General features: G+C 36.0%; 1 protein-coding gene across 7 annotated transcripts in view; it reads left to right on the forward strand.

Moving 5' to 3' along the window:
- Positions 1 to 25,952, forward strand: part of PPP3CC (protein phosphatase 3 catalytic subunit gamma) — an 88,494-nt gene that overhangs the window by 37,863 nt on the left and 24,679 nt on the right. For all 7 annotated transcript variants that reach the window (XM_082470662.1, XM_082470664.1, XM_082470663.1 and 4 more), the window contains exons 2-6: positions 833 to 1,030; positions 1,366 to 1,490; positions 11,462 to 11,573; positions 20,903 to 21,048; positions 22,852 to 22,991. In XM_082470662.1, coding sequence (XP_082326788.1) covers positions 833 to 1,030; positions 1,366 to 1,490; positions 11,462 to 11,573; positions 20,903 to 21,048; positions 22,852 to 22,991 — 721 coding nt within the window. The remainder of the gene's footprint in view (positions 1 to 832; positions 1,031 to 1,365; positions 1,491 to 11,461; positions 11,574 to 20,902; positions 21,049 to 22,851; positions 22,992 to 25,952) is intronic.

Consider the following 25,952-nt stretch of genomic DNA (forward strand, 5'->3'; position numbering starts at 1 on the left):
AGGTCACAGGGAATCTAAAATAGACTACATTATAAGATAAGTAAAAGAAGAGGTGATAGCCAATTTTAAAATGTCAAAAATTTGTTTCTCTTCAAGTTGCTAATTTACCATGATGTTGTATATAAACTTTATATCCAGTGTAGACTGAAGTTAGTTGTTAGCATTTCGAGATTAGAAAACACAGGTAGACCTGCCATACCTATTTTTCTCAAGTTTATGCTCTGTTACTATAGCAAGTAATTCTGTGGAAGAGCTCCATCCTGTTAGTTGTGTTCTTGTTATCAGTAATATTTTAAGCAACTACCTTTTAATAATACATACGTACATACATAAAAAACATCTATGATTCCCTTGATCAGGAACTGAAGTCAAACTTCCAAGACATGGTTTCATTAGGTCTGTTCTTTGGAAGAAATAAATGCCCTTTTAGTGTTGTGATTTCTTTTCCTTCATTTTTTTAAACCATAGTTCCATTTTTAACACCTTTTCCATAGATAAAAGATACTCATATCATCTAGTCCCTTGTCTCACTTTTAGCTTACCTACTGAATCAACTTCAAGTCTTTCATCTTTATATGTATAACATAATTTATACACGCACACACACATATATCTTTTAAATGACTTTGACTTTAACTGTGGCCTTTTAAAAAATTAGAATCGATCATCTATAATATATAATATCTTCGATTTTTTTTCCCCGTGTAGTTCTGGTGCTGTGGATGTGAAATCATGGTGATGCATTAGGTGTAATTTGTTACATAAAAGTAATGTGTTTATGGTTTTTCTCTATACCTTTAACTGTTTAAAAATTTTTTTTCTCTCTTCCTAGCTGTCCCCTTTCCTCCAACACAGCGGCTTACTTTGAAGGAAGTATTTGAGAATGGGAAACCTAAAATTGATGTTTTGAAAAACCATTTGGTGAAGGAAGGGCGACTGGAAGAGGAAGTAGCCTTAAAGATAATCAATGATGGGGCTGCCATCCTGAGACAAGAGAAGACTATGATAGAAGTAGATGCTCCAATCACAGGTATGAGAGTATTCGCATGGTGGTACTTAGATTTGAGCTAATTTGAGAAGTGATTACAAATAACCAACTAAAATGTGTGATAATTATTCTAGGAATTGTGAGCAGTCTTAGGATTATTTAGTATGTTTGTTATTCATTGAAGAAATACAATTTAAAATGTCTAATATTTCCAGTAGGACTATTTTGTATTGATAGATTGCCTGCAATTATCGAGCAGTCCAGTCAAAAGTAGACTGATTTAAGTTAAAAGTTAAACTGTGGTCCTATTGGTGTAATGCCCTTTCTCTTCTAAGACATAATTTTTCACCTCACCCTAGGTCTGTTTTTTTTCCTAGTATGTGGTGACATTCATGGACAATTTTTTGACCTGATGAAGTTGTTTGAAGTTGGAGGATCACCTAGTAATACACGCTACCTCTTTCTGGGTGACTATGTGGACAGAGGCTATTTCAGTATAGAGGTAAATATTAAACTGGATGTATTGGAACTATCATATTATCTTTCTAAAAAAATTTCTTTCCATTCTTCAGTAGAAGAAATTAAAATGAGAACACTGGCAGAATTTATAAACTTTGTTACTTTCAATAATTAAAGTGATAGAGATACGTTTTAATTGATATAAAAAGAACTATTCCTTTTATTAGCCAGTAAAAATCTGACATATAGAAGGCTATGTTAACCCTGCTTTGCAAATAACTTAAGTGTTTACCAACCTTTCCTCTTTGTAGATAGTGTACAGGCTGTATATAAATGACATAAATTGCTATTCACCCTAAGTGGGGTTTGGGTTAGCTCACCTTAATTATAAAACTATAAGCTGCTGAGCTACATTGAACGCTTAGATTAACTGCCAATGCTGAATAATCAGGCACTTAGCCTCTTGTAGGAATAATTTATGATACCGTTGCACAAAGAAGTACATGTTTATTGAAGGAAAAAATGATTACAGTTAATGAAGTTAATGAAAACTCACAATTTATATATTTTGAAAATTGTATGATGACAGGAAAATGGTTAGATTTAAAACAAAGTATAAGCTTTTATGTACAAAAGATAAAACTATTTCAAAACCTAACAGAATGACTTGAATACAGTGGAACCACAGTACATTCATATTTAATGTCCGTTGATTCAGCTGTACGTGCTTGGCAAATAAAAGAGAAGTAACTTTTGAAATAGTGCAGGTAATCGAATTTATAATATCGCCAGAATAAGCATGAGATGAGAAATTGAGTCTGCTTGCTGTTCTTGCAGTCTTTAGTTCTGCCTCTCCCTCGTAGTGTGGGACCCTCACTGTACTATGTGTGTTTCTGGTGGTTAAAGGTTTATTGTTCATGCAGCATCACTCCTAAATACAAGTCAACTATCTCACCTGGTACTCAACCAAAAAGCAGCTGTGGTACTAAAGCTGCCAGAAAAATAAACGACAAGAGAAATATATCTTACTCTTTAGTTAGATAGACAGTCTAAATTCATGAATCAGAAAAGTTCAGTGTTATCTTGCCAGTGTCTCAAATTCATTTAGTGTCATCTATGAGGACGAAAGTTAATGATAGGAGCTAAGGAAATAAGCACATTCTCCCTGCTGCTCAGTAAATTCCCAAGATTTCTAAATAGGTACCTGGGATGGGTGGAGATCATACTTGCAGACTGTAACATTAAAAGCTTCCCATATTCCTATCCACATCCTATTTTAATAGACAGTATGTCAAAAGTATGGGTGTTTGAAAGACACATTGAATGCTTAGTTCTTTGTGTGTTTAGTAGCATGAGGAAGTTTTAGAGGCTGAAGAAAAGAATACAGAACTTACTGAATTTTTAATTAATTTTATTTAATGAAATAACTTTTTAAAAGGATAAATATTGTGCCAAATCATCCTCTAATTACTAACTCACATACTTTAATAATAGTTTCAATGCATCAATATATTCACAGTACACACACACACACAAAAACCCACAATGATTTTTGTACACATATGCCATATTCAGAATATTTTGTGTTAACGTATTTTTTCTGTCACTCATCAACAAATGTTTCCTGAGTGTCAACTTTATGGCAGGCTCTGAGCATCAAATAATGAGTAGGATTCATGGTCTCTATGGGAGCTGACAGTCTAATAGTAAAGATATACTTATGAATAGATCGTTCAGTACGATATGAAACTACTTATTTATTTATTTATTTTAATATTTATTTATCTATTTTGGCTGCGCCAGGTCTTTGTTGCAACATGCGGGATCTTTTAGTTGTGGCATGCAGACTTCTTAGTTGCAGCATGTGGGCTTCTCAGTTGTAGTATGTGAACTCTTAGTTGCGGCACGCATGCGGGATCTAGTTCCCCAACCAGGGGTCGAACCCAGGCCCCCTGCCTTGGGAGCATGGAGTCTTACCCACTGGACCACCAGGGAAGTCCCCGAAAGTACTTATTTAATTATTAGCAATATTCTTCATATTAGGACTGAGCACAGTGCCTGACACATAGTAGGCACTCAATATTTGTTGACTGAATGAATGTTAATAAATCATAGTTTGTATTTGGCTTTATCCTGTTATTTGATGTTTGGCTAACAAAGCGTTTTTCTGGAACAGATTAAGAGATAAATGAATCAAAACTTTAAATTGACAGTGCTGTATTATACCAGTTTTAAAACTGAACTGTAGGATATATCTCGTGTTAGTTGGAAGCCACTTACAGACCACTAAGATTATAGATTTCTGTAAGCTACAACTTAGTCTAACATGATACAAGTATATACTTGAACAATAAATTTTTATCAATGTCCTTGATAAGCATGAGTGTGATGTTTTTGTCAAACAGATGAAAATAAGGTAATGGGGTCCCTATTATAATTTTTTGTTATAAATAGTCATTTTTTTGTAGAAAAATTGGGAGATGCAGAATCTAAGAAAACAAAAATTCTTATAAATGAAGTTGTAAATGAATTATAATGAAATTACTGTTAACATTTTGTTATATTTCCTCAGTCTTTTTCTTCTTTTACATGTGTATATTTTTTAAAGAAAGTTGAGATCGTTGTGTGCATTCTCTTTTGTAGTCTTTCCCCCACCCCACCATCATTGTACTGAGAGCACTTTTCTCTATCATTAAAATTTCTCCAAAAGCATGATTAATGGTATAAATACTGTAATTTATTTCACCATTTCTCTTTGGATAATTTGGTTTGTAGCAGGTACTGCTTATTTGCCTACCTTTTTTCTCCTTCTTCCTTACTATCAAATCCCTGTTTTGTTCAGATAAATGGGATTGGGGGTTGTCAGGGAGAACTAAATAGGTACCTGGGGTGGGTGAAGATCATACTTGCAGACTGTAACATTGCAGACTGAACCTATTTAAAAGTTCTCAAGGAGAACTTTTAATTTCAGGGAGGGAAGGCCCTTATCCCAGCCCAAGGGAATGAATTCTGGTTGGTTTGAACTAGTCATGGCAATCCATTCCCTGTTACCAGTGATTAATCCAGGATAAACATGAGATCCTCTTTTGCCCAGTAATATATAAAGGGACTTCTGCACGTTGTGTTGTCGTTGTTGTTTGTGTGTGTTGTTTTGAAATTTTTTCTTTCCAGATGAAGACTCTTGCAAGGTGAAAGCTTTTGGACCCCCATTCCACTATATCATGTCAAATGTGAGTGTGTGTACTGTAGCAGCCATTTTGTGACCATGAGGAGGTGCTATAACTAAGAATGAAAAGCAGACCTGCTGTGAATAGCAGATCAAAGAGGGAGAGAGGGCATGATTTCTTGGTGAAGATGTTGAGCTGGTACACTAAACCTAGACATCTTACCCCCAGACTGCTTGTTTTCTGAGATGTTTAAATGTCTTTATGGCTTAAGCAGCAGTTAATTGGATATTGTATCACTTGTACTGTAAGTGGTACAAGGTTGTTTTCCAGTTGTTTCCATTCTGCATATTGCCGCAATTAACATCTTTTTGAATACATCTTTAATAGCATTTCTGATATTTCCTTAGATTGGATTCTTATAATAGAATCAGCATTTTTAAGAGTGTGAGCATTTTTAAGACTTTTGATGTGTATTGCCAAATCGTTTTCACAGAACTTTATTTTCTCTTCCATACTTAATAATTTCTCTTTCCTTGAGCCTGTATGAGAGAATCAAGGCATGATGATTTTTTTTTTTTTCCATGCCCAGAGCAAGCATTGATCTTTCCTGAAGCAACGTGGGCTTTGGTAGTACACCAGGGACTGGTCCAAATGTGACTGATAAAACAGAATAGTAAAGTTTCACTTTTGTCTGAGCCTTTTGATATTCCTTCTTCATTTGCACCCATTATAAAGTACTTCCTCTGTGGTAGGGGAAGCTAAATTTTAGTTTCCTTTCGTTGATTTTGTAATAAGAGAAAGGATTAAAGGGAACATTTTCAGCATAGGATGTGTTGTACTAAATGCACAGGAGCCACCAAAGAGAAAATGTTATCAGATGTTTAGGTGATGTAAATGTTATCAGATGGACAACTAATGAACAATTGTTGACATATAGAAATGATTCTTGAGATGGAGTAAAAATTCTGTTCACATAGAAATACAAAAGGTAATTGAGTATCGAACAGATCTTCTGATAATCATGACCTTTAATTGATGTGTACAAGGTAATTGTACAGTTGCATCCTGATGTATAATACGAGGAAATAAAACTTGAGATTAGAGGCTGAGAAGTATATCAACCAAATTACACTGTAGTGTGGATGAGCATTATAGCTCATTACTTCAAAAAGTTTTAGTTGGTCATTTCAGGAGGCAGAGATAAAGACCAAACAATTCAAAAGATATATCATGTTCTTGGTTGGGAAAGGTAAGTAGGAAAAGAGAAAGTGCTTTCTATGTTTATATATGAATTTAATGTAATTTTTCCTTGGAATATTTTGTGAAATTTGATATGTTGAAAACGAAAGTCAACACAAAAAAGGAAAAAGCCATCCAATTATATTTGTATGTGTCTATATATTTACATTTTATAATGTTTATTTTGCACGGTCTGTCTCAAAATGTACATTATTTTGATCCAACAATTTCATTTTTGAGAAACTATACTGCAGATGTACTCATAATTATGTACAATGACATATGAATGGTTTGTCACAATAATTGAGAAGTTCTACTGGCATTTAATGAGCAGGGTTCAGGAATACAGAACATCCTGCAACAAAGAATTATGCTTGTTAATAGTACCTAAGTTGAGAGACACTGTTAAATTCTGGGGATGTGGAGATAAACAAGCAAAGCCAAGTCCTTTATTGTTCTGTTTTTTTTAAAAAAATATTTATTTATTTATTTATTTGGTTGTGCCGGGTGTTAGTTGTGGCAGGTGGGCTCCTTAGTTGCGGCAGTCAGGCTTCTTAGTTGTGGCATGCATGTGGGATCTAGTTCCTGACCAGGGATGGAACTCGGGCCCCCTGCATTGGGAGCGCGGAGTCTTAACCACTGCGACACCAGGGAAGTCCCTATTGTGTTTTCTAGTGAGAGAGATGGCATCTTGTATTTGCTTAGTGTCTATGAAAATCAAATCAGGGGAAGGGACAAAAGGGGGACAGGAGTAGCTAATTTAGTTGGAGATCAGGGAAGTCCTATCTGAAGAGGTAATATTTGAACAAAAACTTGAATGACCTGAGGGAATGAGCCATGCGTAGATGGAGGGGGAGGGGGGTGAGTACATTCCAGGCAAAGGGCATATCAAGTGTAAAAGCTCTGAGGAAGGAGCAAGCCTAAGGCAGCCCAGGAATAGAAACAAGGTCAGCATGGCTAGACAGAATGAGTAAGGGGAAAATGTAGACAGTGTATCAGAGACATAGGCAGGGTTTACGTGATGTCAGGCCTTGCAAACCATGGTAGAGTTTGGGTTTTATTCTGAATGCAGTGGGAAGCCATTAGAGCTTTTTTGTTTGTTTATTTGTTTGTTAAGCATGGCAGTGATATATTCACATTTATGTTTTAAAACAATTACTCTGGCTGTTATGTGGTGGACTGACTATGGGAGCCCAGAAAGACTAGTTAGTAATCTCATCCTGTAAGCATAGGCAGGAGATGTTGGTGACTTAGAGTAGGCATTTTGAGAAGCATTTGGATTCAGGATTTTGAAGTCTTTCCTTTCAAAAAGGTGGGAAATCTTGGTTGAATTAAGCTCTTAAGGTCATGGCACATTTATTACTAGTCTTTTCTAAGTCCCTCTATTATTTTGTTTTGTTTTTCTTATCTGTGACCTCTATTTTCCTTACTCCCTCTCCCAACTATACATGTTTCTATTGTATGTAGTATATGCCTCAGAATATATATATTATTATTAATTTTTTAATATATAACATTTTTGTGGGAAAAGTATTTTAATTTTACATAAATGTTATGGTGCTATTCAGTCGTTCTCAAACTTTAGCATGCATCATAATTACCTTCAGGGCTTGTTCAAAAACAGATTGCTGGACCCCACCCCAGAATTTCTGATTCTTTAGGTCTGGGATAGACCCTGAGAATGTATATTCTAACAAGTTCCTGTGTGATGCTGATGTACCACACTTTGAGATGAATGTGACCACCCTGAGAATCACTGCTGTAGCTCTCTTTCTGTTGATTTTGGTTTTTACATATCAGTATGTTTTTAAGATCTATCTGGGTTTCTGTCTGCTCCATAGTATCCCATAGTATACATCTATGACATTTTAGTTCTCTGTTCTCAGTGGTGGACACTAGGTTGCCTCCAGTTTCTTTCTATCGTGAACACTGCTGTGAGGCACACCCTTATATAAATCCACTTATGGTCCCATGTTTTAGTTTCTCTATGGTTTATGAACAAGAGTGGGATTGCTAGGGAAAAGGGTACCTACCTTCATATAATACTTGAACTGATTATTGCAGATCACTCTTCAGAACAGCTGTACCAGTCTATACTCCTACCAGTAGCACCTAAGAGTTCATATTTCCTCATGTCCCTCTTCCAGAATTTGGTTTTATCTCATTTTCTAATATTTACCAAAATGATAAAGTAGTATCTTATTGTCATTTCAATTAATATTTCTTTAATTACTAATGACACTGAGCATCTTCTCATATATTAGCCATTCCACCCATACAATCCCTGTTAAGAGTTTCTTGTATGACATTTCAGAGATAGGTTAAGCATATACAAACATATTTGCATATCTGTTTTAAAAAATAAATGTACTTATTAATGTACATTGCCCTTTAAGTGCTGCTTTATCTGGGTCCCACAGATTTTGACATGTATTTTTTTTATTATCATTCAGCATTTTTTAAAGAATTATCTTTAAACCCTAAGACAATGAAGCAGTATGTTTTTTGTTTCCAGTCATGTGGGATTTTTTTAGAGTTAGTATTTTGTTACTGATTCTAATTAGTGTAATTTAATTAGAGAACATAATCTGAATAATATTCATTCTTTGGAATTTATTGAGACTCCCTTTGGAATTTATTGTGGTACCCAGTAGATTTTTGTGACTATCCCATATATACTTGAAAATAATGCATTCTGTACTTGTTCACTTGTTCTCTATAAGTTTGATTATTTTTGTTTGCTTGAACTATGATTTACTTTTGGGTTTGCGTCAAAATCTCCAGCTACAGTTATTGATTTACCTGTTTCTCACAATAGTCCTGTCAATTTTTGCTTATGTTTTGAAGCTGTATATGAATGAGATATGTATATTTGATGATTAGACTATATGATTGATTTTCATTATTCACGGATTCTGTATTTGTATATATGCCTCCCTACTAAAATTTATTTGTAATCCCCAAATCAATACACATAGTGATTTTGAGGTCCTAGGCCCTCTCAGCAGGAGCTAGGAGATATATATGTATGCGTGTATATATATATATATATATATATACACACACACATACACTATATATATATATATATATATATATATATATATATATATATATATATATATGTATGTATGTATCTTGGTTATATATAGTGTGTGTATATATATATTATATATTATATACATATGTAACTTGGGTTAGTTCTCCCCCATCCCATCCCTTTCTTTGTTACTTTGTTATCCATTTATAATACAGTTAGGCTCATTTGTTACTGTTCATATTATATTTGGGGTTTCTGTCACATACTGGTTGATTTAAATACTTATTTTGAGTAATTTTAATACCCAAATAATTTTAATTACTGTGGTTCTAGAGGTCAAACCTATCCAAAGAGGTATGCTTTGAGAAGTGTCACTCTGGCCTCATCCCTCCTAACCTGTTCCCAGTCCCCACTTCTTTCCACCCATTTCCTCTATGCCTGCTCTAGGTAACCAGTCTCTTTAGTTTATGATTTATCCTTCCCTTATTTCTTATGCACAAATGAGCAGCTAATATATGTTTTTCTTATACCCCTTCTTTATTACATAAACAGTAGCATACTGTAGATACTCTTTCATTTTGCTTTTTTCTTAACAGTGTATCCTAGAAATTGCCCCAAATCAGTTTATAGAGAGATCTTTCTCACGTGTTTTTTCATAGCTTCATAGTACTTCATTGTGTGGATGTATCATAATTTGCTCAGCCTCTCTCCTTTGTATGGTCATTTAGGTTGTTTCAAATATTTTGTTGTTACAAACAACACTGCAACCTGTGTGTATGTATTTTCTTATTGTTGGAAGTGTATCTTCAGGGTAGGCTCCTAGATGTGGTCAAAAGTTAAATGTATATGTGGTTTTGTCAGCTCTTGCCAAATTGTTTTATACCATGCAAATTATTTTTATGTAGTCAAACTTACCCATCTTTTCTTTTTTTGCCTTTGGACTTTTAGTCATTAGTTTTAAAGTTTTCCCTACACTAAGGCTAAAGAAAACTCACCTACATGGTTTCTTCTAGAACTTGTATGGTTGCATTTTGATATTTAGATCCCTTATCCATTTGTTATTATTCATTATGTGAGATATGGATGGAATTTTTTTTTTTGAAATAGCACCAGTTGTCCCAGAGACATTTATTAAGAAGCTCATCATTTCTCCAGTGATTTAGGATGCCACCTTTCTTATATCTCAAATTTTTATATGTACGTGCATTAATTTCTGACCCATTTTTTTCCACTGGTATGTTTATCTACATATGTGCCAGGACCACTATTTTAATTTAGAAAGTTTATAGTATGTTTTAACCATCTTTTTCAGTGTTTTTCTGGCTGTTTCCTGGCTGTTCTTACATGTTTATTTTGCCATATAAATTTTATTATCAACTTGTCTAACTCCATAAAATAGCTTATGGTATTTTTATTGGAAATGTAATGGGTTTATAAACTAGGAAGAACTGTAATCTTTTCTTTTTTCTTTTTTTTTGGCTGCGCTGTGCAGCATGTGGGATCTTAGTTCCCCGACCAGGGATGGAACCCTCGCCCCCTCCAGTGGGAGCGCAGAGGCTTAACCACTGGGCTGCCAGGGAAGTCCCAAGAACTGTAATCTTTTAATGCTGAATCATCCTATCCAAAAACAGGGAATGTCTTTCCATTTGTTCATGTCTACTTTTGTGTCTTTCAGGAGTGTTTTTTTTAACTTTTTCCTGGTATGAGTTTTGTACATTTCTTGTTAAATTTATTCCTGTGTAGTTAATCTTCTTTGCTGCTATTGTAAATGGAGTTTTGTCTACCATTGTGTCCCACTTATTGTTTGTGTATATGAAGGCTATTGATTTTGTATGTTAATTTTATATCCTTCCATGTTACTGGATTTTTTATTAGTTTAGTTAGTTGTATCATTGATTTTTCTGGAGTTTATCAGGTATGCTATTATATCATCTGCAAATAGAGATAGTTTTTTTTTTTCTTTACTCATTCTTAAGCCTCTAACTGATTTGTCTAATTCAGTTGGCTAATACCTCTATTACAGTGTTGAATAGTAGTGGTATTAGTGGATATCCTTGCCTTGTTCCTGATTTTAGTGGAAATGTCTCTACTGTTTCTCCACTAAATAAAATACAGGTTTTAGGACTAAGGTATGTGTGTGGGTGACTTTATCGTAGAGATCTAGATATTTGGATGGAACATGGGAACAGAAATTAAGAAGAGATTTCTATGAAGGCTACTCTCTTACATTCTTTCAAATTCTAGGGCAGGGAGTTCCCTGGAGGTCTAGTGGTTGGGACTCTGAGCTTCCACTGCAGGGGGCACGGGTTCAATCCCTGGTCCGGGAACTAAGATCCCACATGCCATGTGGCGCAGCCAAAAAAAAAAAACCCACAAAACTAAAAACAACAAAAAAGACAAATTCTAGGGCAACAGCACAACACACTCAAAAGCTGGAATTCTTCATGTTTCAACTTGGGAATGTCAATGAGGTACGCCATTATAACAAGTCATTTGAATTTGTATAAATTGTCTTTATGTGCTATTGTGGTCAAAAATAAAAATTTTATCCTTGTGTTTGTCTTGTAGTGTGTGCTGTTTTTATGGAGTTTAAAGATTAATCATCCCAAAACATTGTTTCTGCTTCGAGGAAATCATGAATGCAGGCATCTTACAGAATATTTCACCTTCAAACAGGAATGTAAGTATAATCACTCCTCCAGAACTTTTTAAGTTATCCTTTAGCCAGTCCCAGCGAATTAAACACAAAGAAAAGAAACTAATGGACCTCAAATGCTTCCTGTTCTGTTTTTGTTTTGTTTTGTTTTGTTTTGTTTTCTGGTGAGAACCTAGATTCCACTTTTTAACACTTGTTTTGAAAATAACTTTTGAGTATCCCCCCGCGTCTATAAGTAATACATTTAGGATATTTGGAAAACGTTAAAAAGTCCAAAGATATGAATTGTCCACAATTACACCACTTAAAATTAATCACTAATGGGGCTTCCCTGGTGGCGCAGTGGTTGAGAATCTGCCTGCCAATGCAGGGGACACGGGTTCGAGCCCTGATCTGGGAAGATCCCACATGCCACGGAGCAACTGGGCCCGTGAGCCACAATTACTGAGCCTGCGCGTCTGGAGCCTGTGCTCCGCAACAAGAGAGGCCGCGATGGTGAGAGGCCCGCTCACCGCAATGAAGAGTGGTCCCCACTTGCCACAACTAGAGAAAGCCCTCGCACAGAAACGAAGACCCAACACAGCCATAAATAAATAAATAAATAAATAAAAGAACGTGAATTTCTAAAAAAAAAAAAAAAATTAATCACTATTATCTCACTATTTGGTATATAGTCTTCTATTCTTTTCTGTATACATAAAAACCTATCATGAAATAGTTCAGATATTTCTATATCCATACAATCCTCCCTTGATGTCCCAGGAATTGGTTCCAGGACCCCCACAGATACCCACATCCGCAGATTCTCAAGTCTCTTATCTAAAATGGTGTAGTATTTCCATATAACCTTCATACATTCTCCTGTATACTTTAAGTCATCTCTAGATTATTCATAATACCTAATACAAATGCTATGTAAATAGTTGTAAATACAATGTAAATATTATGTAAATAGTTGCTGGCCCACTGCAAATTTAAGTTTTGCATGTTGGAACTTTCTGGAATTTTTTTTCCCCCAAATATTTTAGTTCCTCAGTTGGTTGAATCCATAGACGCAGAACATGTGGATATGGAAAGCCAACTGTATATATTTTTGCAATAAAATTGGGCTCATAGTATATGTACTGTTTAATAAATTGCTCTTTTCATGTTATGTAATAACATTTTTCCATTTTATTAAATATTTTTTAACATGACTTTAAAATATAATATTAATGTTTTTAAAGTATTCCATCTTGTGAATGTACTATCATGTGTGTGGCCAATTTAGTAGCAACTGTAGGACACTTAGGTTGATTCCAACTATAAATAATACTGTAATAGTAAAAAAAAAATTTATTATTAAAGGTAGAATTTTTTTGAAACTCAAAACATTACAAGCTGATTTAAAAAAACAAAAACAGGGAATTCCCTGGTGGTCCAGTGGTTAGGATGCCGTGCTTCCACTTCCACTTCCACGAGGCCCAACTAAGATCCTGCAAAGCCTCAAGCCGTGAGGCAAAGCAAAAACAAAAACAAAAACCTCACAGATTTCTTTGACCAGAATCTAGGTACTCACAATTGGCTCTAAGTAACATGCAGCATGATGGTGACTATATTGGGCTTGTTTGGGAGAACTTGCCTCAGGACATTTACACTTATCATCTCGTTTCCCCAGGTGTCTATCTGCTTAGAAGACCTACATCCTTACTTCATTCGTGTCATAGCCTCAGAGATTTTCTTCCCTGGTTGCTTTTCCTAAATTAAAATCTCATCACTTTATTCTCATACCCTGCTTTTTTCCCCCATAGTATCTATCAATACCTGAATTTTTAATATATCCTATATATATAAAATTTATATTTTTTTAATATATTTATTTATTTATTGTCTTTCTCTCCCACCAGAATTTAAGCTGCATGACAGCAGGGACGTGTTTTGTTCTCTGTTGTTCTTCCAGAACACTATCTATCTAATAAGTCATAGTAGATGCTTAACAAATATTGGTTGAATTAAATTGTTGAATGAATGATCCTTTGTGATTTATATCTTTAGGATAGACTCTCAGAAAAGAATTACTAGGTGTCAGGGCATGAACATTTTAAAGACTTTTGGTACATACTCTAGCACTCAAAAAAATTATATATCAGTTTATACTACATGGAATTTTTGTATTGTTATAGTGAAAGGAAAATACTGAAATAAAAAACAGAATTATACCTTTTTTGATTTCTGAAGTGTTAGTATATTCTTTATAAAATAAGAAAGCTAAAATAATCTCTTGTCGAGCTCTAAAGTCTACCTCTTTCCCCCCATAATCCTGAATATATAAAAATGCTTTGGGACTTCCCTGGCGGTCGACTGGTTAAGACTGCACTTCCACTGCGATGGGGCGAGGGTTCCATCCCTGGTCAGGGAACTAAGATCCCACCTGACATGTGGTGTGGCCAAAAAAAACCACCTTTATTGTTCATATAATTGATATTTTGATCATGGATTTTACTTTGTGTCCTATTCAGATTTCTCTTCGGATTATCATCTTGGAGGAATATATTATATTTGAAGTTTTATTACTAAAAGAATATTCAAAGTTGATAAAAACTTTTAAATTTGTTTTCAGAGACTCAGAGTTTATTCAGCTGCCACAAAATCCCTCTGCTTACAATTTGAGAAACAATTTGAGAATGTTCCCAATGTTCATATTAACTCTTGTTACCAGTAGCTTCCTGCATTACAGTTAGCAGTTGTGATGACAGCCTTCCTCCTAGTAACGCCTGGAAGGAAAGGTCTTTCTTACTGAAAGAAATTTTAGAGTGTGAACACTTAAAACTCCCTCTGAGAGAAAAGTCAGCTACAAATGGGCAAGATATAGATCATTCCAGGCCTTGGAACTTATTGAAATAAACACTTTAAATCAGTAATTAACCAGGAAGTTTAAAAAAATTAGATCTACTGTTGGTGAGTGTTTAAATTGGTGTAAAGTACTTAAAGAGTAATTTTGGAATATCCGTAAAAATTTCTGACCCAGCAGTTTGGCTTCTAAGAATTTATCATGCAGATTGTATCTTTTTTTAAAAAATTTATTTATTTTATTTTTATTTATTTTTGGCTGCGTTGGATCTTTGTTGCTGCACCCAGGCTTTCTCTAGTCGCGGAGAGCGGGGACTACTCTTCGTTGCGGTGCACGGGCTTCTCATTGCGGTGGCTTCTCTTGTTGTGGAGCACGGGCTCTAGGCGCGCAGGCTTCAGTTGTGGCGCACGGGCTTAGTTGCTCCGCAGCATGTGGGATCTTCCTGGGCTCGAACCCGTGTCCCCTGCATTGGCAGGTGGATTCTTAACCGCTGCACCACCAGGGAAGCCCTGTATCTTTTTTTTTTAATACTGCGTAACAAATTACCACAAATTTAGCTGCTTAAAACAGCACATTTGTTATCTCACAGTTACTGCAGGTCAGAAGTCCAGGCACAGTATGGCTAAATTTGCTGCTCAGGGTCTCACTGGGCCAAAATTAAGGTGTCACCAAGGGCTGTGTTCTCATTTGGAGCTTGGTGTCTTCCAAGCTCACTAGTTGTTGGTGGTCCTTATTGACTGTAGGATTAAGGTCCCTATTTTCCTGCTAGCTGTTGGCTAGAGACTGCCCTCAGTTTCTAGAGCCCAAATGCATCTCTCTGCCTTCCTCTTCTGTGATCAGCGAGCTGGAGAAAACCCTCTGCTTTTCAGAGGCTCACCTGATTAGGTCAGGCCCACCCAGGAGAATCTCCCTTTTGCCATAATGATACATAATCATGGGAATCTCAGCGTATTTCCAAGATCCACCCACTCAAATGGGCACAGATTATACAAAGGTATAGGTCATTGCAGGTCATTTTAGAATTCTTCCTACCACACTATATGCTCAAAAAGATAAGAAGATACGGATGTATAAGGATGTTCATTATAGTGTTAATTGTAATAGCAAAAAAAAAGAAAAGAATCTAAATGTCAATAAAGGACTGCTTAAATAAGGGATAATGTATCTAAAAAATGGAATGCTAGGCAGCTGTTGTAAGATCAAGGTGGATCTAGATGTACTGATATGGATAGCTGTTCAGATATATTGTTAGGTGATGGAAGCCATTTGCAGAACACGTATAGTGTGATCTCCTTTGTAAATTAAAAATATATAAGGTGCAGAAGTACTTGGGACCAGTGATTACCTGTGGGGAGCTGGATCAGGAGGACTAGTACTTTTAATTTTTTATCTTCCCATAGGACTCCTTGAATTAGCTTTTCATCACCACTATATAATACTGTTATAACAATTTTTTAAACTGGTAACTTTCAAATTATCCATTTGGGGCCCAAGCATTTAAAAGGCTTTTTAAAGCATCCCAGGTAATTCTGTAGCACACTGCTGGTTAAGAACACCTCTTCCAGAGGCTTGGAAAGTATCTACTGTTTGTCATTTGAGAACCACTTCACCAAGTACTTTAAAAATTGGAAATATTTTGCATTGTTTTTCTAAGCCAAATATTAGGGTGGTCCTCATTACACCTCTATTTCTTTACCTGGGAAAATTAAACAGTGCCTATCAAGCAGTTAACAAAGGCCCTGGAATGCTCAATATTTAGCAATAGATAAATAATGAAGAAAAAGCTGTGTATGGATGCCTTTGAATTAAGATTCATGTTTTTTCGGTAACATTCTAATTATTCCTCTGTTTTTTCAAAGTTCTTTTTTTGATTAGTATAATTGGTTCAGACTGTTTTCAGAAGATAGAACAATAGGTTTGGGAAACATTTTGAGTGTGTCATTTTGCACAGGATTTCTTATCTCAGGTTTTTCTTTGCTTTTCACATGCTTTAATTTAGTTAAACCATGTTTCTTTCTTTTTCTCTTATCTGCCAAGATACTCCTGTTTCATTCTAATGCTGCATCTGAAATGTTAATAAATCTTGGAATAAGCACACAAATTCAAGTACAATTTCAAATTTTGTTCCTATATAAGGAAAGAGCATGTGTGCCACTTTGCATGAGTGTTTTTACTGATAAGCTGATCTTTCTTAAAGGGCCACTGTGGCATTTAGAATCAGCACCTTATAATTACTGTTAAGTGATGCTTAGTTCCAAATTGTGCAGCTGCAATCTTGTTAATATTTCTAGGAGGGGCAGGTGGAGGCTTTTCTTTTCTTATATCAAGTTTTAAAGTGCTTTATATTGCAGAGATTTTTTTTTATTTCTTTCAAATCCAGAGATAATTTGAGTCGCAAAGTATAACAGTTAATTTTTGACATATCATTTATCTTGGCAAAAACATTTCTTTATTGTTATATACTTGGAAAGCAAGAAACCTAGTGGTTTTATGATTCCATCTCATAGCTCTGGGTCCATATTTCTAAAGTAAATTAATTTCTTATTTCCAAGGGCCTCTTTTTTGATGTGTAGTTAAACAGCTTACTGAAATTACAGGAGGTTCCAGAAACTCCTGTAATTTTGCTAATGAAAACAGTATTGTTATGACAAGTTGATTTTTTTTTTGAAATAAACAAATGTTTGCCATTGTTCATTACTTATAGTAGCAAGAGATTGGTGTGGTTAGATTGTGGTATATCCATAAAGTGAAATATTATATAGATATTAAAAAAATAGCAAAACTCTTCATATAACAATGTGGCATGATCTCCAAAATATGTTAGTAAGTCCAAAAAACGGGAATTCCCTGGCGGTGCAGTGGTTAGGACTCCGTGCTCTCACTGTCAGGTGCCTGGGTTCAATCCCTGATCCGGGAAATAAGATCCCTCGTGCTGCACAGCGCAGCCAAAAAAGAAAAAAAAAGTCCAAAAAGGGGCTTCCCTGGTGGCGCAGTGGTTAAGAATCCACCTGCCAATGCAGGAGACACGGGTTCAAGCAGCGGAGCAACTAAGCCTGTGCGGCACAACTACTGAGCCCGCGAGCCACAACTACTGAAGCCCGCGTGCCTAGAGCCCATGCTCTGCAACAACAGAAGCCACCGCAATGAGAGGCCTGCACACCGCAACAAAGAGTAGCCCCCGCTCGCTGCAACCAGAGAAAAGCCCGCATGCAGCAACGAAGACTCAACGCAGCCAAAAGTAAAATAAATAAAATAAATAAATTTATTAAAAAAAAGAAATCCAAAGAGCAAGTGAAAACAGTGCACATATTCTACATTTATCTAAAAAAACAAAACGATGTTGTGAAAATGGAATAAATATACATATCTGCATATGTATGCGTAGAATATCTTTATAAAGACACCCAGGAAGCTAGTTACCTGCAAAGAGGGAGAGGAGGCACTAATTCTGAACCTTTTTTTTTTTGAACCTATTACCTTTGTTTTAAAAAAATAATGAAAGCAAATAAAAATTAAAACAAATATATCATCACTGTTTAGACCGGGTCATGGTTTCCTGCAAATAGTGCTGACTCTCAAAATTACTTTCCAAGAATATTGTTGAGAATTTTGTTTTGTTAATGTTATATTATTGATACTAGTTAGAACTTGTATCAGTGTGATCCTATGACTGAGGTGCATGTTTCCTTCATTATGGGATATATCTTACAATTTATCATGAAAATAAAACACTTGAGTCAGCTAATTTCACCTTTGGTAATTATATATTTGGCTCTTTAGATTCTCCTACTAAATATTTAATTTAAAAATAATGATTGGGAGGAGTATTGCATCATGTTAAGAGCATGAACAGGTTCAAGTTCTAGTTCTGCCACTTACTAGTTGCACCTTTGGACAAGTGAGCCCAGTTTCCTCAGCTTTTTAATGAAGGTAATGTACCTACTTCACAGGGTTTCAGTGAGGATAAAATAAGGTAATTTTATTGGTTAACACTTATATAGAACCAACTTTGTGCCACACATTATTCAAAGCATTTTACATATGTGAATTCATTTAATCCTCACAGCAACCTTGTAATGTAGGTGGGTATTATTATTAGGCCTATATTATAGATGAGGAAGTAAAGGCACAGAGAGTCAAGTAATTCGTCCGAAGTACTATTGCTAGTAAGTGGCAGAGCTGAGGTTCGAATCCAGGCAGTCAGGTTCCAGACTCCATTCCACTGTGTTGAACACTTAACGCATTGATGGCACAGGTACATTGTGAGCCTTCAACAGATTTCAATATTAAAGTTGATATAATAATAAATATTACTACACAAGGATTATATATCCATCCTAGAAAATACAGCTAAACTAAGTCATCTTCAATCTAATCCCTCAGAAAATAAAAATGTTGGTATTTATATACATATTCATAGACTTTAAGAAAATAAAAATGGTAACATTCTGTAACCCATTTTGGTTGTGTGCTTTGTTTAATTTGATTTGTGACTTCCTGTTTTAATTTACAAAATGGATTAAGACACTGTATTACTTTCTGTCTTTCTCCAGACTTGGTAGACTTCTGGAAGTAGGCTAAGGAACTCTTCTGAGTCATTCTTTGGGTTGAAAGGCATTTTATTGATGTAAAATAGTATTTGGAGCATGAATTAATAACTAATTAAAATCCCTGCCTATATGCAACCTTAGGACTCTTACAAAGGAATTCCTTATTGATGTTGGCAACAGGGGGAACTCTGGCTCCATGGATTTACAGGAGAAAAAGTCAGTCACTGGCCACAAATGAAAGGGTTTTTTTCCCTTGATTTTTTTTCCTTTAACACACTTTTTTGGCCAGTGCTGGGTGTACTTCTGAGATAGCCAAACGTGTAGTGCTCAGATACAAAGCAGAATATAAGCATGTAATTGCAAGGAGATACGAAGATGCAGAAGACATGGCTCTTATTAACTTGGATGTCATAATAGAGTTAGCATATATTGTGAAATAGATGATCTTAACTGCCTTTGTGGTAATACAGAATGCTCTAAAAGTTTATAAAGGAACTCATAGCCTCCCTTAATGCCCTCAAATCCTGATCAGTATTGGCAATAGACAGTCTTCACCTTCAGGGATGAAGCACCTTAAGTGTGGTCCACTGGTTACACCTTCCCTTTAGGGATCTCTCTCCAGTCATTCCTGCTACCCATGTACTGCACTCTGGCCCAAATCTGGACACATCACCCTTCATATTATTCCCCAAAGCCTTGCCAAGACCAGGCTCTGATACTTGAACATGTCTTTTCTAAAAGCATGGAGATTACAAGAAGAAAATAAACACAGAAATAATTACCAGCTAGATAATCTGACTCACTTGCTATAGTGTTGTTCTCTGGGCCCTGTAGGCTTTGTCTCATCTTCACAGAATCTTGGAAGAGAAGGAGCTCACAGTTCTGTAGGGCTGCCCGCCTGTATAACTTGTGGCCGTCTCTACCAATATGCACCTCCTAGCATATTGGCTTTTTGAACCCAAGGCCAAAGAAGAAAACATTCCCTTTCTCTTTAAACTAAAGCCATCTGCCAACTATTATTTCATGACCTGTTCTTTTTAGATAATTGTGGAAACCAACCCACTGTCTGCCCACTGGAGTGTTTTTTTGTTCTGTAGCCTCAAAATGACAACCACATCAAAATACAGTTCACTGAGATGAACGTTTTTACATAAAATAAAATCAGGACATAATTTGCTTGAAGACCTTAAAAATCATGAGCAAAAATATTATTGACATCTTATTGATGACGCCCAAAACTTCAGTTTCTATTTATATATCTTCATTACCACCAGGAAGTCTTTTTAGACCCAACAAAATATTCAGACTCACGAGAGACCATGGGGCATACATGGCATCCATCCTAGAAGAGTACAGTTCAGGAAGGGCAGCATCAGGCATCCCTTTTCATGGAATAGTCCTCATAGAAGCACATGCCACAGCCTGGAGCTTTTCTGCCTTTTGCCTCCCTTTCTCCCACCCTCTCCTAGTCACAGCTCAGGTGCAAGGAAACAGTATCCACACTGGGCAGATTAGGGAGCTACCCTGGCTTAGAAGCCTCATGCATCACAAGTGCCAGTATCTCTTGTAAAAGCTTTATTGGCATAGCTTCCAGGGTCCCACGAGGGACATACCTTACGAGTCACCGAGTCACCGCACTCAAAGAAGCCCAAAGCTATAGCTTCCGCCAGGTAATTGGGTAATTTTTACCATAAGAAATGTTGCCTAATAACACAGCTGATTACATTCTCCTTATCAGGTTTCCAGGACAACAGAGCTAGAAAGTTAATCCAAGGTCACACTTGTAGAAAAAGAGGGAGATTTTGTTTGCCCTTTATCCACAACTTTTCAGAAATATCTTTACAAAGATGATTGTGTTTTCAAGTTTGCCTGGAACAAATGGCTTTGGAGTAGCTTCATAATCAACTGGAATATATCCTTTTTCATGTATGATAAATTTTAACTCTCTTCCTTTGTTTTTCCTTTTTTGATAGGTCGAATCAAATATTCTGAACAGGTATATGATGCGTGTATGGAAACATTTGACTGTCTTCCTCTTGCTGCCCTCTTAAACCAGCAGTTTCTGTGTGTACATGGAGGAATGTCACCTGAAATTACTTGTTTAGATGACATTCGGAAAGTAAGTAATCTTTCGTTAGTCTCATGGAGTAAATATGCTTTTAATTTTGTTTTTTATTACAGTCAACTAATATGTCTTTATTGCTGAAAATTTTAAATACAGATAATTAAAAGTAAGAAAATGGAAATCACCTGTGATCTTGTCATTGGGCAGTAACTACTGTTAACATTTTCCTGTATATCTTCCAGAAAATGTCTAACTTTTTTTTAATAAATTTATTTATTTTATTTATTTATTTTTGGCTGCATTGGGTCTTAGTTGCTGCGCACGGGCTTTCTCCAGTTGCAGCGAGCGGGGGCCACTCCTCTTTGCCGTGCGCAGGCTTCTCATTGTGGTGGCTTCTCTTGTTGCGGAGTACGGGCTCTAGGCATGCAGGCTTCAGTAGTTGTGGCATGTGGGCTCAGTAGTTGTGGCTCGCGGGCTCTAGAGCGCAGGCTCAGTAGTTATGGCGCACGGGCTTAGTTGCTCCGCGGCATGTGGGATCTTCCTGGAGCAGGGTTCGAACCCGTGTCCCCTGGCAGGCGGATTCTTAACCACTGCTCCACCAGGGAAGCCCAGAAAATGTCTAATTTTTAATGAAGTCTGTGCTTTTACCAACTAGAAACATATTTTGAGTATAACCCTGAAACTTTAAATTATGCAGCAATAAGGAAGGAAGGAAGCCAGGGTTCTAATCCCTGTACTGCCATTAATTGTGTAACCTTTACCAAATCACTTAACCTCTTAGAATTTCTTCTCTGTAAAATGAGGACGTTGAAATGGATGGTCTGAGGACTCTCCCAGCTCTGAAATTCATTGACTTTGACATTTCAGATGATAGAGTTTAATTGCTACACTTGCCTTAGTTGGTAATTATGATTTTCAGGATTGTATATCTTCATGACTGAGAAGAGGTAATCAGTCTTTTTTTCACTTATATTGTTCTACATCACCATCTTCTCTTCTCTACCTTGTATTCTCTTACCTCTCTTATATAGATACTGAAACTAAAAAATTTTCTGTTTGTAAAACTGTTTTCTCTGAATTAAAGTTACTATCCTCAAGGTAAGAGGGTATGCCTGTATGCACAGCCTTTTCTGCTGCCGTGTTGTTATTAAATAAACAACATTTCTCTTTTACATAGTAAATCTTGAATTTTACAATTCTGAATCAATTGTATTAATAAAAAGCTCCCCTTTCACTTAGTAGAGGTCCTCTTCTTGGCATTCAGTTATCCTAGTTACTTGTTTTCTCTTGGTTTTCATGCGTTAACCAAAGCAGCAGTGGCTAAACGCTTGAGTTAATAACTTATGTTGAAATGCCTCCGCTGAATAGAATGGAAAGGATGAAAGCCTTTTGCAAAATAAAACTAGCATTCTTTAAAATAAAGAAATCTCCATTGGAATGAGATAAACAATGAACAGAACCATTGCAAAACCCTTCCTGCTCTCATGGTAACATTGGCTCACCTAGGCAATTGAAATAAACTTTACAGGGTCTTTCTAATAAACAGTGTATTTCTATAGTGATTGATTTCACATTCAAATTAAATGAGCACCGCTTTTAAGATTAGGATGTAAGGAGGTCCTTTTCTACTGTTGGGATAGGGATATTTATTAAAATTTAATACCAAAAACAAATAAAAATTGTATCTACATTTATTAAATGTTCATTTCCTTCCTAAAGGAAAGTTCTTTAGGGGCTTACTGCCCACTCTCCTAATACATTCTTATGGGTGGAAGGGTGTTTTTTGACCCATACCATTTTCCAAAAGTCCTTTTGCTTTCATGATTTTTCTTCTTTTGGCTTTTACGTGTCTTCTAGTTAGACAGGTTTAGAGAACCTCCAGCCTTTGGGCCAGTGTGTGACCTGCTTTGGTCTGACCCCTCAGAGGATTATGGCAGTGAAAAGACCTTGGAGCACTACACCCACAACACGGTCCGAGGGTGCTCTTACTTTTACAGGTAAGCTAATCCTCAGTTAGAAAATTAGAGAAAGGAAATTGTAACATATATTATCGCATTTCTTTTAACTGCATGTTTTGTATCTTGAATTGGTGTAGCTCAGGGACTTCTATTTAATTTTTTAATTAATTGAAGGCAGAAAACTCTGTTTGTTTTGTTTTTTATATTTTACTAGGTGTTATGCCCTAATAAGTGTAATATACTGAACACGACTGAATAAAACATCTTGCAGTGCTTAAATATTGTTGTCTGACCCTAAATGATCTAGCTTATTTGTTCCCAAACATCATCTATTGACTTTTTTTTTTAAAATTAATTAATTAATTAATTAATTATTTATTTTTGGCTGTGTTGGGTCTTCGTTTCTGTGCGAGGGCCTTCTCTAGTTGTGGCAAGCGGGGGCCACTCTTCGTCGCGGTGCGCGGGCCTCTCACTGTCGCGGCCTCTCTTGTTGCGGAGCACAGGCTCCAGACGCGCAGGCTCAGTAGTTGTGGCTCACAGGCCCAGTTGCTCCGCGGCATGTGGGATCTTCCCAGACCAGGGCTCGAACCCGTGTCCCCTGCATTAGCAGGCAGATTCTCAACCACTGCGCCACCAGGGAAGCCCCCTGACTTTTTTAAAAATAAAGATTTCTTGGCTCTTCCCTCAGAGATTCTGATTCAGTAAGCCTGAGACAAGGGAATCCTGTTATTTTTTTTAAAAAGCTCTCCAGCTTTTGGAACCACTGGTATTGGCAAAGATATAAAAAGAACAGGACATTGTGAACTAAGCCCAGGACATTTCCTGGAAGTTGGTTGTTGTCTTAAATCTCATATGTGAGCTTTCATTGTGCTTTGCCACTCCAAACTAGGGAGATTCGGGGAAGTTTGAAGCCTGAATTTTTTAAAAAATCCCAATATTTTATTCTGATAAATAATACCTGTATTTAGTACCCTGAAAAATCTTTGATAATTGCCTAAGATAATGCATTCATTAAATGAAATCCTGCACAGAAAAGGAAGCCTCAGTTTTGCCATAGTTTTAACATTCTTCTAAGTAAACTTTTTTCATTCCATTCTGCCAACTTTAGCAGTGACTAATATGATGAAGTCATTTAAATTTTACTTCTCTTTACATTGCTTAAAATAAAGAACATAAAACTTTTTTATTTTTAGCACATTGTAAACTGGTGCAATTTCTATGGCAGTGAGCTTGACAACATCTCTCAATTATAAATGGCCATGGATTTTGTTCCAGAATTTCTACTTCTAAAATGTAATCCTGTGGCTATACAGTCAGTCCTCATTATTCACGAATTCTGAGTTGCAAATTTGCCTAGTTGCTAAGATTTATTTGTAACCCTGGAATCAGTACTCACAACACTTGCAGTCATTCACAGACATTCAAGTGTACAGAGCAACGGAAAGTTTGAGCCACCCTATGCACGTTCCGGCTGAGGCTGAACGTGCAGCGGCTCTGCCTCTTGTTTCAGCTCTCACACTGTAAGCAAGTATTCTTTTTGTGGTCTATTTAGTGAAACATTTCCCACATTTTTTGTTGGTGTTTTGCTGTTTAAAATGCCCCAAGCATACTGCTGAAGTGCTATCTAGTGTTCCTATGTGCAAGAAGGCTGTGATGTGTTATATAAGCTCCATTCAGGAATGAGTTATGGCACTGTTGGCCATGAGTCCCATGTTAATGAATCAACAATGTACATTAAATAAGGTGACTTTACACAGAAACACACATAAAACAAGGTTATGTGTTGATTAGTTGACGAAAACGCTGTGACCAGAGGCTCACATAACCGTAACCCTGTATTTCCCCTAGGAGCACTGGTTCAGTATTCACTAACTCAGTTTTTGCAGCAACTTTATAGAACACAGCTACTGCAAATGATAGGAATCAACTGTACTTGAAAACATGTAAAATGCATGTACAAGTTTTTCATTGTTGCATTATTTATGATGATGATTTTAAACAACCTAAACGTTCAATAGGAGACTAGTTAAATAAATGCTTGTACATCCAGGCAATGGAATGTACCAGACAATGCAATGAGGCTGTTTTTTAAAAATGAAAAAAAGAAAACAAATCCTTTATATACTGATTGGAATAATCACTAGTTTAAAGTGAAAAAAAAGACATAGTAAAAAGCTATGTGTACCATCTGATGACATTTCTAAAAGGGGGGGTGTGCATGTGTGTGTGCATAATTGCTTGAAATTGAATATGGTATCTCTGAAAGGGCACTCAAAGAAACCAAGAACATTGGTTGCTTCCAGGGTAGCTGGAAGATAGAGGTAAGATGGAGGGAGACATTTCACTGTATAACTTTTTATATCTTTTAATTTTATGCCACGTGAATGTGCAGCCTATTTTAAAACTTATTTTTTTCTAATGAACATAATAAGAAAGAAAGATTAAACATAAATTAAATAATTAACACTTGGTTAATTCCAGGATAATTTTGTATTCTGCAGTTCTTTGTATCAAACATTTGCCATTCAGAAAGGTACTAGTGCTAAAAGAATACGATAGGAGAGATGCAAATATCATACCTTTCATTTGAATAAGGTTGGATATAGTATTTGTATTTGCTCCTGAAATATTCCTGCATAATATCATCTTGATATTGATATTACCTGTGAAGCTATAAGTAGGTTCTTTAACTTTTCTAACAGTTTGACAATTTGAAAATTGTGTGTTCAGTTTTTAGCACCTACTACACACACACACACACACACACACACACACTGCTGTGATACTTTTTTTTATATCAAGATACCAAGAAAAGTTTTGGTGTTGTATTATTATTCTTGTGGGTTAAGAAAAAAAAAAAGGTGGGGGAGCTCTGCTTCTGTCCTAGGGTTGTCTATTATCTGTGTCCTTGATCTGGAATGAGGAATATCAGTGACATGGAAAAAAAACAAGAGTGATGATTGCTAAGCTATTAATAAAAGTTCAGTGATAATGAAAACC

Source organism: Balaenoptera physalus (assembly GCF_965194825.1).
Source record: "Balaenoptera physalus genome assembly, chromosome: 7".
NCBI lineage: Eukaryota > Metazoa > Chordata > Mammalia > Artiodactyla > Balaenopteridae > Balaenoptera > Balaenoptera physalus.